Source organism: Psammomys obesus, unplaced genomic scaffold (assembly GCF_907164565.1).
Source record: "Psammomys obesus unplaced genomic scaffold, mPsaObe1.curated_primary_1811, whole genome shotgun sequence".
Taxonomy (NCBI): Eukaryota; Metazoa; Chordata; class Mammalia; order Rodentia; family Muridae; genus Psammomys; species Psammomys obesus.
The window spans coordinates 29,129,500-29,142,582 of record NW_026596073.1 but is presented as its reverse complement, the minus strand read 5'-3'; the positions used below and the strand labels follow the sequence as shown (position 1 = coordinate 29,142,582).

At 38.7% G+C, this 13,083-nt stretch overlaps 1 protein-coding gene across 2 annotated transcripts in view; it reads left to right on the top strand.

Annotated features, from left to right (window-relative positions):
- Positions 1 to 11,304, top strand: part of Dcun1d1 (defective in cullin neddylation 1 domain containing 1) — a 37,074-nt gene extending 25,770 nt beyond the window's left edge. For both annotated transcript variants that reach the window (XM_055625965.1, XM_055625964.1), the window contains exons 5-7: positions 6,896 to 6,978; positions 7,215 to 7,311; positions 8,545 to 11,304. In XM_055625965.1, coding sequence (XP_055481940.1) covers positions 6,896 to 6,978; positions 7,215 to 7,311; positions 8,545 to 8,624 — 260 coding nt within the window. In that variant the 3' untranslated portion in view covers positions 8,625 to 11,304. The remainder of the gene's footprint in view (positions 1 to 6,895; positions 6,979 to 7,214; positions 7,312 to 8,544) is intronic.
- Positions 11,305 to 13,083: the final 1,779 nt, after the last annotated feature.

Here is a 13,083-nt window from a genome sequence, read left to right as displayed (position 1 = left end):
TTTCTAGAGGGTTTCTGGTATAGCCTCAGCTGACTCATTTTGCAGAGCAGGCTGGCCTCAAACTCACAGAGGTCCGCCTGCCTCTGCCTCCCTGCGTGCTGGGATCACAGGCCTGTGCTGTACTACCGCACCCAGCTTTGCTCTGCACTTCTTGAACAGTTTTTCATATTTATGTTTCTCTTTTTGAGAAATATGTATTGGACCATTTGCCCATTTTTATTTCTTGGAATGGTTTGCTGCTATTGTCTTCAGTTCCCTATTTAGCTTTGTAGCTTTGCTCAGAGGAACAGTTTACAAGTATTTTCTGTAGGTTTTCTCTTCACTCTAGTTGTGTAATGATGCAGAAGTTCCTATTTTAAATTCTGATTCCACCTTCTGTGTTCTTGAGGTCTCATCACTGTCTGCACTGATGTTTTAACGTTTTCGTTTGTTACTGTGTGGACGCACACCTGGGTGCAGGTGCGTCCGTGCTGCACTGTGTGCCGTCAGGGGACGCTTTGAGAGTTCGTTCTCTGCAGCACATTTATGTGGGGTTGGGGCCTCTAACTCGGGTTGTCAGGCTTGTGTGGCAAATGCCTTACTTGGCCCAGATTTTAGTACTTTGTTCTCTTTGGCTATTCTGAGTTTGTTTCTGTTGTTGCTTTTTCTTCAGCTTGTTTGGATTTTTGTGGCACGGGTTTAATGTGGTTCTTGTGCATGCTAGATAGTTGTACACCACTGAGGTAGGTCTTCAGCCCCCTTATTCAGGATACCCTTCTTCATGAATGTTAAGGTTGGTTTTCCTAGCTCTTTGAAAAATGTCATTAAGCCTGTACATTGATTAGGTGTTTTGAGATATTTTTAGCAACATTAGATTTTCTAATGCATAAACACAGATGATCTCTTCATTATGGTCTGCAAATTTTCATTGTAGAGGCCTATCTCTTCTGTGGTTAACTTTAGTGATTTAAGTTTATAATACAGTGAGTAGGATTGTTTTTGTTGTATGGTTTCTTTCTCAACAACTTTATTCTTATTTCAAAAACATGCTCATTTTTGCATATTGGTCTCAGAACTTTACTGAGTCTGTTTTCATCAATTCAGATAGTTGTTGGTGAAGTCTTGTTTAGAAGATCTCGTTTTTGGATTAGAGCAGAGGCAAGTGCAGTCAGTCTTAGCAGGTTACAGAGGTTCTGTTTTACATGGACACTGAGACCCTCAGGACGGTGGCGTCAAGAAGGACGGCAGAGCCGGTGTGGGGCGGATTTTAGGTCGGAGTGTGGTGGATGATAGCAGTAATGATGCAGTGAGGGCTGGATGGTGGGCAGGGCTCACAGGTCACACGTTGTCTGATCTAGAAGTGGTTTTAGCGATTTAACAGAGTAAGCATGCTCCTGTGGGAGGGTTACTTGACCACTGTTACGGGAAAATGACACCAGACATTAGAAGCCTTTGGGAACAACCACACTTCACAGGGCACAAGTGGATTGAGTCCCATATTAATTCTCATATGTGCAACCCAGCCAATAATACACACACACACACACACACACACACACACACACACACACACAGGTTCAGTATAGAAAAGAGGAAAAGAGAGGGTAAATATGGGGCATGAAGGAGGAGGCAGTGGACATGAGTTATGAGAGAATAGTAATAGATAAACAAACAAACAAGTGTGGGGCATGAGGGAGGAGTGCAGGCACTAGACATGAGTTATTAGAAAAATAAATAAATACAGGGCATGAGGGAGAAGTCCAGGCAGTGGGCACGAGCTATGCAAGAATACAATTAATTAATTGATTAATTAATTGATTGATTGATTAATTAAACACAGGGCATGAGGGAGGAGTAGAGGCAGTGAGCATGAGTAATGAGAGAATACAAATAAACATAGGGTGTGAGGGAGGAGTACAGGCAATGGACGTGAGCTGTGAGAGAATACAATTAATTAAATACAGGAGTTAATAAAATGTAACTAATAATAAAAAAAACACAGGGCATGAGGGAGGAGTAGAGGCAGTAGACATGAGTTATGAGAGAATACAAATAAGTAAATAAACAGGGCATGAAGGAGGAGTACAGGCAATGGACATGAGTTAAGAAAAAGAATACAAAGTAATCATTTCCTGCTTCTAACTCCATCATAGACTTTTTTATTTTTGATGGTAGATAAGAACATAAAAATACATTCAGCAATGAAAGTGTAAAATCCAATGTGAAGCTCCACAGTTTTAGAATAGGTAATTTTAAATGTATAGAAATTTATTGAGATGTGTAAACTTTGGGTCTGTGTCCTGCTAGTCCCCTTTCTAAAGCTTTTTTTCTATCCCATGATCCCCTTTTCCTTTCCCTGGTTTATGCAGTTACTCCAAATTATATACTCACATCAATTATATACTCATATCTGAAGATTTAAGAACTATATAGATTTGAGAGAGAACGTGATGTTTGCCTTTCTGGGTCTCGGTTACTTTACTCAATATATTCTTTTAGTTCCATCCATTTACTTGCAAAATTTATAATTTGATTTTTCTTTACAGTTTTTCATAGCGTGTATATACTACATTTTCTTACCCATTCATCAGTTGAAGGACATTTCAGTTGTTTTCACTTCCCAGCTACTATGAATAGAACAATGAATATAGCTGTGGAGTAGGAAGTTTAATCCTGTCTTAGGCAGTGTTTTATTGGGGTGAAGAGACACTATGACCCCAGAGGCTTTTATAAAGGATAAGCAGTTGATTGAGGGTTGCTTACACTTATCAGCATGGTGGGACTCATGGGGGCACACAGGAAGACACAGAACTGGAGGAGCTGGGAGTTCTACATCTAGGCTATTGGCAACAGGGAGAGAGAGATGCTGGACCTGGTTTAAGCATTTGAAACCCCAAAGCCCACCCCCAGTTACACAGTTCTCCAACCCACCACAACTACTTCAACAAAGCCACATCTCCTAATCCCTGTCCAGTAGAACCACTCCCTAATGACCAGTGTTCAAATCTATGAGCCTATGGAGGCAGCTCTTTGTCAAACCACCATATTCCACTCTCTGGTCCCCATAAGCTTGTAGCTATATCATAATACAAAACTGCTTTCAGTCCAACTTCATAAGACCCCCACAGTCTATCATAGTCTCATTTAGAAGTCCAAAGTGTCTTCAGACAGTCATAGCAGTTTCTTAATTGCAACCCCTTGTAAAGTCAAAATCAAAAAGCAGATCACATATTTCCAACCTACAATGGCACAGAATATATATTACCATTCCAAAGTGGGAGGAAATACTAGTCCAAAGCAAGACCTAAAACCAGCAGGGCAAATTCCAAGTTCTGAATCTCCATGTTGGTGTCAAAAGGTTCTTCAGATCTTCAGTTCCTTTCGGCTTTGTTGACTGCAACACACTTCTTTCTCTTGGGATAGTTCCACCCCCCAGTCTGCAGCTCTGCTCAGCTGGTCTTCCAGGGCCCTGGGATCTCCAACATCCTAGAGTCTCCAAGGCAATCCAGGCTTCACCTTCATAGCTTCATACAATGGCCTTTCTGGGCCTCCATGCAGGAACACCCCTCACACACACCTGACCTCAGCAGTTTTTCTTAGGAGGAAAATTGCCTAACTCCTTTCTTGTATCCCTGACTCTAAAGCCAGAACCATGTGGCCGAATCTGCCAGGTTCTGTTCCCTGCCAAGGCTGGGTCCTGGCCCCTCATTTTACACCTGCATCAGCTTTTGTTCTAGATGGGTTCCCTTCACTGCCTAAGCTTTTCTCTTTAATTCCTTTTCACAAGTTGGAAGCTTAACTGCATCTCCATGATCTTGCCCTGAGGCTACCATTCCCTTTATTACATTTAGGATCAGACTTTTCTTTAAACCATTTTTTCCGTTGATCCCTGGATTTAGCTCTATTATACTTCCTGATGCTCCTAATCACTAACAGCCACAGGCCAGAGTCAATACTAGGCTGCCTTGATATCGCTTCTCTCAGTGCCATTTAAATAAAAACTCTTCAATTTAAGCCTCAGGTAGACTTTTCAGACAAGGGCAGAAAGCAGCCACATTCTTTGCCAAAATATAAGAACAGATCTTCTTACTAACACTCTTCTCCTCTGAAACCTCTTCAGTCAGGCCATCATAATCTACTTTGCTCTTAGCACCATTGTCTTCCCTGCCCCTGTTAGTATGGCCCAGTAAGCCCCACTTAAAGCATTCAACTGCTTTCTTAACGCAAAGTCCACATTCTGCCAGCAACAAGCACTGCCAGGCTGTCGCAGCAGTGCCCGGCTCCTGGTACTCTTCCACCTTAGTCACCCCTCTACTTGGCAGTGTGAGCATGGGAGAACAGGCTCTAAAAATGAGGTACACTCCAGTCTGATCCAATAGCTAGCTTTATTCAGACCATCACACAGTTTTGATTATTGAATATTCTGATGGTTAAGCAAGATCAAATGAGCAAAGTTCACTTGAGTTCAACCTGTATATGGTCTCAAGGACAAGGTCGCATGAGTTTAGGATGTGTAAGTCATGAGGACAACTGGTGCTTAAAAACATCATCTGAAGAGTAAGATAATGAAATAAATCCACTCCTATTTACTGCATTTGGGAGAGGCACAGAAATGCATTCCAAGAACAACCCATGATACGGAAAAACAGGTTAAAAGACGTTTGCCTTTAACTTGCCTTGTTATCTCACAAGCTCTCAGAATTCTCACCTCACAGCTTTATTCAAGGACTGTATTCCAAGAGTTTTATTTTGGTAAAGAGACACCATGGCCATGGCAACTCTTATAAAGGAAAGCATTTAACTGGGAGTTGCTTAGCGTTTCAGATGTATAGTCCATTATTAGCATGGGGCCATGCAGGAAAACATGGCACAGGAGGAGCTTAGAGCGCTACATCTGGACCCTTAGGCAGCTGCAAGAGAGAAACACTGGTTGGCTTGAACGTTGGAAACCCCAAGGGCCCCCTGCCCCCAGAGACACACTTTCTCCAATAAGGACATGCCTCGTCTACCAAGGCCAGAGCACGTACACCGTTCAAATAGTGCCCCTCCCTAATGACCAAGCGCGCAAATCTATGAGTCTGTGGTGCATAGACTCATTGAGTCTATGAGTCTGTGCATCTCAACAGTCCATTCCTGTTGAGACCACCACAAGTCCTTTGGGCACATGCTGGGAAGTGGCTCATGTGGGAGATGCAGTTTTGGCTTTTTAACAGTTATTCACAGTGCAGTGCCTACACAGTGAGTGAGGGTTCTCCTTTCCCCAAGTCATTGCCAGCATTTATTTTAAGTTGTTTTCCTAACCTTAGCTATTGAGTCCAATAAACTGAAATCTTACAGTTGTGTTATTTTGTATGTCTCTAATTACTGAGACCCTGTTGTAGTCATTTTTCTACTGGGATGAGACACCATGACAAAGGCAACTTATAAAAGGAAGCATTTAATTTGGATTTCCAGTTTGAGAGGGTGAATCCATGACCATCATAGTGGGGACCATGACAGCAAGCAGGCAGGCATGGCGCCCAGGGCAGTAGCTAAGAGCCTGTATTTGCTCCACAAGCACAAAGCTGAGAGAATGAACTGGGAATGGCATGAGTGACACACCTCTAACAGGGCTACACCTCTTAATCCTTTTCAGAGTTTCTCACCAACTGGGGACCAACTGGGGCCCAAATATATGAGCCTGTAATGGCCACTGTCATTGAGACCACTACAGATCCTTCCAAGGTTCTAGCATTGGTGATTTTTCAGTTGATTTCCTACAGATCATCTGTGTGTGTGTGTGTGTGTGTGTGTGTGTGTGTGTGTGTGTGTGTGTGTGTGAATAAACATGGAGTTTCTTTTTATTATTTAAAAAAAATCTGAACAGCATTTGCCTGACTTAGTCTTTACTAGTCTTTTGGGCTCCCTTAGACTGACACATGGTTTTGACTTCATAGCTTAAAGGATTTTAAGGTTCCTGAAGTGTGATTTTCCTAAGGTATGCCAGTCTCTCTTAAAAGCTAGGCAGCTTCAACTACTTGAGTTCCTTGAAAAGATCCAACTTGTCTTTTCTGTTGCAGACCTGGCCTGTCGCAGTAGATATTGGCAGGATTACTTCTATAGCCTTCTCAGTTTCAGGCCCAACTAGAGAGCTTTTTATGTTGTCATTGCCAAATAAAAAAAAATAAACAATTTAGGTTATAATTATGATTTAATTCATACTTATTATTTAAGTTTATTGTACTTATTATTTAATTTTTAAATTATTTTCTTTTCCCATGTGCTGGGGAATGACCCCATCATGAATGTGCATTTTATGAGATGGATGCACTGGGCCAAGAAAGCAACAGACTTGTGCTTAAAAAAAAAACAAGCAAACATACAAAACACCCCACAATATTTTTATGTCCTTTGGTAGTTAGGACAAGTGAGACATCACTTGTGAAGAATTTTAGGATTAGGAATTGAGCAATCCTTTGCATTTCAACCAGTTGATGTGCGTTTGGGATTCTTACCTGGAGTAAGTTTGCCCTCCAGAATGTCTTTGGCTATCTAGGAGACATGTTGGTGTCTGGTGATAAAGGCCTGAGTCTGCTAAGTGGCTCATGCTGCATATAATTAGTTATATGTCTCAGCATGTCAGAAGGTTCCGTGCTGAGCCTGGGGATCTCCACATGTGAGTACTTGGCAATGGGAAAGTGCATGACTGCATCTGCTTTCAGTCTCAGAATACCCTGTGAGGTCAGCCATGTTATTCTTACCCCAGAAGCCCTGGACACTCACTGGAAAGGAAGCAGGTACAAATGTTGGCTTGGGTCTTTAAGAAAAGTTTGCTCTATGATACTCAGAATGCAAAAGGCTTTCTTTGTTTCACTGTTCTTTTGCAGGGACGTATATTCAAAGCATTAAAGTTCATAATTTATTTTTAATATTACAGATCTAGAAATGGCCATTGCTTACTGGAACTTAGTGCTTAATGGAAGATTTAAATTCTTAGACTTATGGAATAAATTTTTGTTGGTAAGTTAACATTTTCTGCAGTTTCTGTTTTCTCTTAAGATTATAATATAATTAAATATTAATTTATTTCAAGGCATCATTAATCTCAAGAGCATGTCACTACATACAGTGAGAAATTTGATTACCAGAATTGCATTATACAAGTGTTATATTTTCTTCTGTTTAGCAACAGCAGGACTAACTTTTCCCAACTGTTTCCATGGTTTGAAGACTTTTTGTTTTTGATATTTTAATAGGAACATCATAAACGATCAATACCAAAAGACACGTGGAATCTTCTGTTAGACTTCAGTTCAATGATTGCAGATGATATGTCCAATTATGATGAAGAAGGTAGCAAAATATTTGCGTTGCGTAAACTTCGTCCACTGTTTCTGTGGAAGTGATCTTCCTTTTCTGAACTTTTACGACTCCCCACATAACATTTGTGTGAGTGTGTGCGTGTGCACATATGTGTATGTGTATGCTTGTGTGTATGTTTGTACACGAGACAGCACGCATCCTAGATAGTAAACCTAGACGTTGATTTGCTAGGCAGTGCTGCAACACTAAACAGCATCTGGGTCCCTATTCACAGTTTTTTGCCTCTGTCAACTGCTGTGAAGGAGGGTGGGGTGACGTCATGGCTCAAACTGCAAAACGTGTGGTGCCTGGGCTCTCTGTGTAGCACCATACAATAAAAGATGGGATTTTTTTTTTTTTTACCAACATTTGTTCCATAGAAAGGCATAACAATATTCATCCATATCTTACATGTTCAATTGATTTTTAAGAGTTACATTTTCTTGATGTATTTTATACTCATTGGAATCCTTTGAGGTTGGTTTTGGGTCTTGTTTGTTTTGTGTTAGTCTGGTCTGTAAACCCATGAAGTGTGCTGGATCTGTGTGGTTTGAAATGACCGCAGCTGCCTGGTGGTTGTAGTTGCGTTCAGTCACTGTTCGTAAATGCTGTCCGCCATTTCTCCAAATGTGTGTGAACAGCCTCCTAGGCAGCGTTCTCGGTTCATTCCTCACAGTGGCCTAGTGACTCAGGAGAACCAACTGAACTTTTTTTTTTTTTGAGATTTTTGAATGTGGGGTATTTTTTTAAATCTCCCATGTACTTCACCTCCTCATAAATGTCCTGGGACCATTTGGCTTAACCAGCGATGGTTTATTTTCTGCTTTGCATTTTCATTATCATCAATACTCTTCACTGAAAAGTGAGCGGTGCTCATGAGGGACTGTAGGACTTGTTACAGTGTCATTAAGTAGCTGCCTGACTTTAATAAAACCTTCTGAAAACCATACTACTGTTCATTGATTTATTGCCTAGAAGAGATGATTTCATTGATTAAGCAATAACCCTATTTTAGAATAATAGATTAGAAAGAAGACAGGACTATATTAATAGGAGACATAAAGATTGAGTTTTTTAAAGATTGATCAGTGGGAGTAGATAAGAATAACATACTGTAATTCTTATAAGGAAACTATAAAAAAAACAAGGGATTCTATTGAATCCCTTTGATTCTGCTTTTCTTTATTCCCTTTCCTCCCATATTTTTTTTCTTCTTTTATTCAGGAGCATGGCCTGTTCTTATTGATGACTTTGTGGAATTTGCACGCCCTCAAATTGCTGGGACAAAAAGTACAACAGTGTAGCACTAAAGGAACCTTCTAGAATGTACATAGTCTGTACAATAAATACAACGGAAAATGCACAGTCAATTTCTGCTGGCTGGACTGAACTGAAGATCAATCCTCATGGTTCAAACTGAGGGTTGGGACAAAACTTTAAGGATACATCTTGGACCATATCGTACTTCATTCTTCTACTGGTGGTTTGGGCTTGTCTTCTAGTCTGGGCCACTCTAAACATTTCTAATTCCAACATTGTGGATTTCATCTTATACCTGTGGACCATCTTAGTTTGTCTTCCCATAAGTCATAGAAGCTTGATGGTGATTATTTTGAGGTTTCCATTCTTGCATAAAGCACAATGCTGTCTTCATCAGAAAACAGTTTGGCTTAAGAATTAAACATAATAATGAACACCACAAACAATTTATAAAAACTTCTTAAGTATATGCTTTGGGCTAGTTGCAAAGACTATGCTGATAGCACGTCAAATGAACGTGATTTACCTGAGTGTACTGGATCTGGAATGGTGTTTGATTTGGGGGAATTTAATTTTCCTGGCAACCCACATGTACTGTTTATGTGAGTAGAATATCTGATGAATGAAATGTCAAAAACAACCAACACATGGAAAAAAAAATAGGATAACTTGGTGACTACCTGAAATGTCTTGTGTTTCAGACTCTCACAAAGGTTCTACAAAACAAGTCTGTGGTAATCTTTCCCATGTTTATACACAGTGGTCCTGCAGCGAAGTTTTATTTAAAAAGTATTGTAATGAGACATAATGTTAGACTCCACTCTCATCTGCATCACACACCACATAATTGGATTTCATTATGCTTTTGAAATGCTTCTATGCTTTTCGAGTAAGTTAAACTATTTCATTTGTTTTGAATGTTTTGGATTGCTATACAATATTCTAAATTTAGGCATGAGGGTTTTAGTTTTTGTTTTAAAAATTTTTTGTCATCGCACTATGGAACACAATGGAATTCACTTAATTTATAAGAAGATAGTAAGGTTTAAATTTTAGAAATGGTTGTGATGAGCCGTGAAGTTCAATCTTTCTCATATAGGCACTGCTCTTTCAAGTCATAGGCCATCCCTGATGACTTCTTACTGTGTTGAAATGGCTTTACTGCTAAATCACTGTGGTTGCCAAATCTTTCCTACAAGAGCAGAGATTTCCAAACAAGCGAGCACTGGTACAGAATACCAATGGCTTCTGTTTTATAAATTATTTGAACTTTTGACTGTTTTTGTCTCAGTTGCATTTGCTACTCTCACATCAAAGCAGAATGCTGTCTTGATTGTTTTGTTTTTTTTTGTTTTTGTTTTTTCCTTTTTTGTGACAGGACTCATGAATAACTCTCCTGCTGAAAATGCTTGTTTCTCTGTTAACATACTGACATGTGAAAAGGGTGTACTCAAATATTTCCATTAGGAAGTTAAAATGATGAACTAGATATTGGGTGACTGGTCTTTGATAGAAACAGATTTTGCTCCATGTATCCAGGTCCTCTGCAGGGTACCAAGGAATGTTCTTCAGAATAGCAGAACATTTTATGCAGATATGGAAATGATTAAAACTGCTTTTTAGTCACATGATTTGGAAATTGCATAGAAAGCTTACAGTAAAGATATATCATTAATCCAATCATAACTTTAATTTAGGAATGCATTTCTACCAAAAGAAAGCTTAGAGTAAATTTCCATTCACGTTACAGGAATTGGTTATTAAAAGAAAAAAGAATCTTGCTGTTTTCAGTATTTCTTGATTTCATTTTTGTAAATATGAAGAATTTCAATTATGAAAAAAATTAAAGATATATGTATATATATCTTTAAAAGTTTTACAGACCTATATTGTTTATTCCCTACATGGACCATTTTGAGTTCTGGTATTTGCAGATTGATTGATTCAGGTGTGATTTGTTTTCAAATGAGCGCCCATTAGCTTCTCTCCTCACCTCATAATTTTTTTTTTTCATAAAAATCTTAATATTTGTGTGTGGCCTAATGCTTTGGGTTTTAAAGATTTTATTTTTAAATGCAATACTTTTTAACAAAATAGTGTTTGTCATCAGTTTGGTACTAAACATTTACAATTACTGTGTAATTATAAACAAAAATATATAAAGCTTTTATTATAATTATGTAGCAAAAAAAAAAAGTTAAGGTTGTTAACCATGACAGCATCTTAGAATTAAACAAAACTATTACTAGGGCTCAAAAGAGAAAATTGATTTAATGTGTTTATTCTGAAGACAAATGTCTGGTCATAGGGAATGTTTTGTACTAAAAATGCTTACACTGTTGGGGGAGGGGCATCAGTGAGTCTGCAAGAAAAAGGGCGTGCGCACACACACACTGTCAGCTGATGCAAGCTTAACTGCTTCAGTTCATGGGTTTCAGTCTTTGTTTGGGTCAGGTCTCCAAGCTGACTTTTTTTTCAGACAGAACCATAGGGAGAGTTGAGTTTTTGCCAAATGTCAGAACAGGTACACATTTTTAATGTAATGCTTTTTAAATAGTAAAATGTATAAAATGAGAAGTACCCACATATAAAAATACTTGAGATCAAGGTTATCTTCAGTGAATATCATCTGCATATCTCTGTAAGTTCAAGTGTGTCTTTTACAATCCCTGTCATATTACCAACAGAGGCAATAAAAGCTTCAGTAAATTTGCCATGACTAAATCCTTTCACATGTTATTTCAGTGTTTTAGTTTTTTCACAAAACTAAAGTATACTTGAAGACTTTTCCAGGAAGAGTAATTATTCATGGGAGAACATTGTAATGGCACATTTGGGGGAGAGAAGACAAGTGTTTACCACATCAATGTTTACAACTGTACTCAGCTGCTTTATTTAAGTACCTAACTGTGCTGGTTGTGCACTGTGGCATTGTGAGTGTGCATCCTTCATTACACTTTTTTTAAAAAGTTGTTGTGAGTGAAAAGTAAATTCACTCAACGAAAACATTGAAAGCCATTTATGTAATCTCTTCCTGAACAATTCTTAAACAAGGCATCCTACTTTTTTCTCAAAGACCTAAGTGAGGAGTTATTTATTTTTTCTTTGATAAGAAGTTTTGAGTCATTTCATTCCCACCCTGCTTTGATGTTTCGGTATGTTGCTGTTAAGGACTGTTGGTTGGAAACCTGTAATTTTGACATACAAGTAAGAGCAAGTTGACCTAATAGAATAATTTTGGAATTAAAAAAGGAAAATGGTGTTGGGAAAATGTATAATTGTTTACAAAGTATGCCTTTGTAAAACAGAATCAAAACTTTTAGTGAGAATTTATGTGGTTCTGAATGTTAAATTGTGTATTTAATAGGAAATATTTACCTGACACCTCCCGGCTTTTTTTTGTTGTTACCTTAAACTTTTAATAATATGGTTTATATTGAATGCTGAGATGTTTTGATAAGAGTTTATCAAATTTGATAATGTAATGATAAATGTTTTTAAATGTGAACTATTTATCATATATCTTAACTGAATTGTGGTTTTTTTTTATATAACAGATGATGAATAGGGTCAAATTATGGCTTACCATTTAATTGATTATAAACCTGAGTGTATTTCTGAACCCTTTTATTGCTTCAATTTTTATAATCATAGCAATACTTTTTATTTCACAGTAATTTAGTGAAGTTAATTTCTGATTTCCATTTACTCCATTTGCTTAACTGAATATCCTCTATTTGTACCACACTGGAGGCAGAACAGATAAGCTTGGACCAGTCACAGGGAGCGCTCTTGGCATCTTATTTTCTGTATTGCCAGTTTGGAGTGTATCATTTCCTGTAGACAGATAAACTCTTTGACAACCTTGTGCTGAGCTCAGTAACTGAAACTCACAGAGCCTTTGACTTCTCTTTGGTTGACTTTTGTCAGTATTCTTCTTTTTTTAAATTACGTAGGGATGTGGTATGTGCACATCAGTACAGGTGCTTCTTGAGGCCAAAAGAAGGCCTTGGATCCCCAGGACCTGGAATTAGAGGCAGGTGGGAACCACCCACTGTGGCTGCCGAGAACTAACAGGAACTGCAAGCATGCTAATCTCTCCAACCCCACCCTCATTTAAAAAGCAGACAACAAGCCTCCAATAAAAGTAAATATGTTGAGAAGAACACACTTACCGCCACCCAGAAGGTGACAGTTTCAGATAGGCTGATTCAAGAATTACTTGGTAGTTACTCACTGTTGCTTTTGTTATGTTTTAGGATGGAGGTCTCATGTACTCCAGGTTGTTCTCCGAATCACTGTGTAGCCAAGCATGTCCTTGAACTTCTGATCCTCCAGCCCCCATACCCCCCAGTGCTGGGATTACAAGTGTGTACTGCCACACCTGGTTTATTTGGAGCTGGGGTCAAAGCTGGACACTGTGTATGTTAGACAAGCCAAGTACCAACAACCTGAGCGACACCCCCTACTCTATTAAACTGAGATTTTAAAGATATGTTTAAA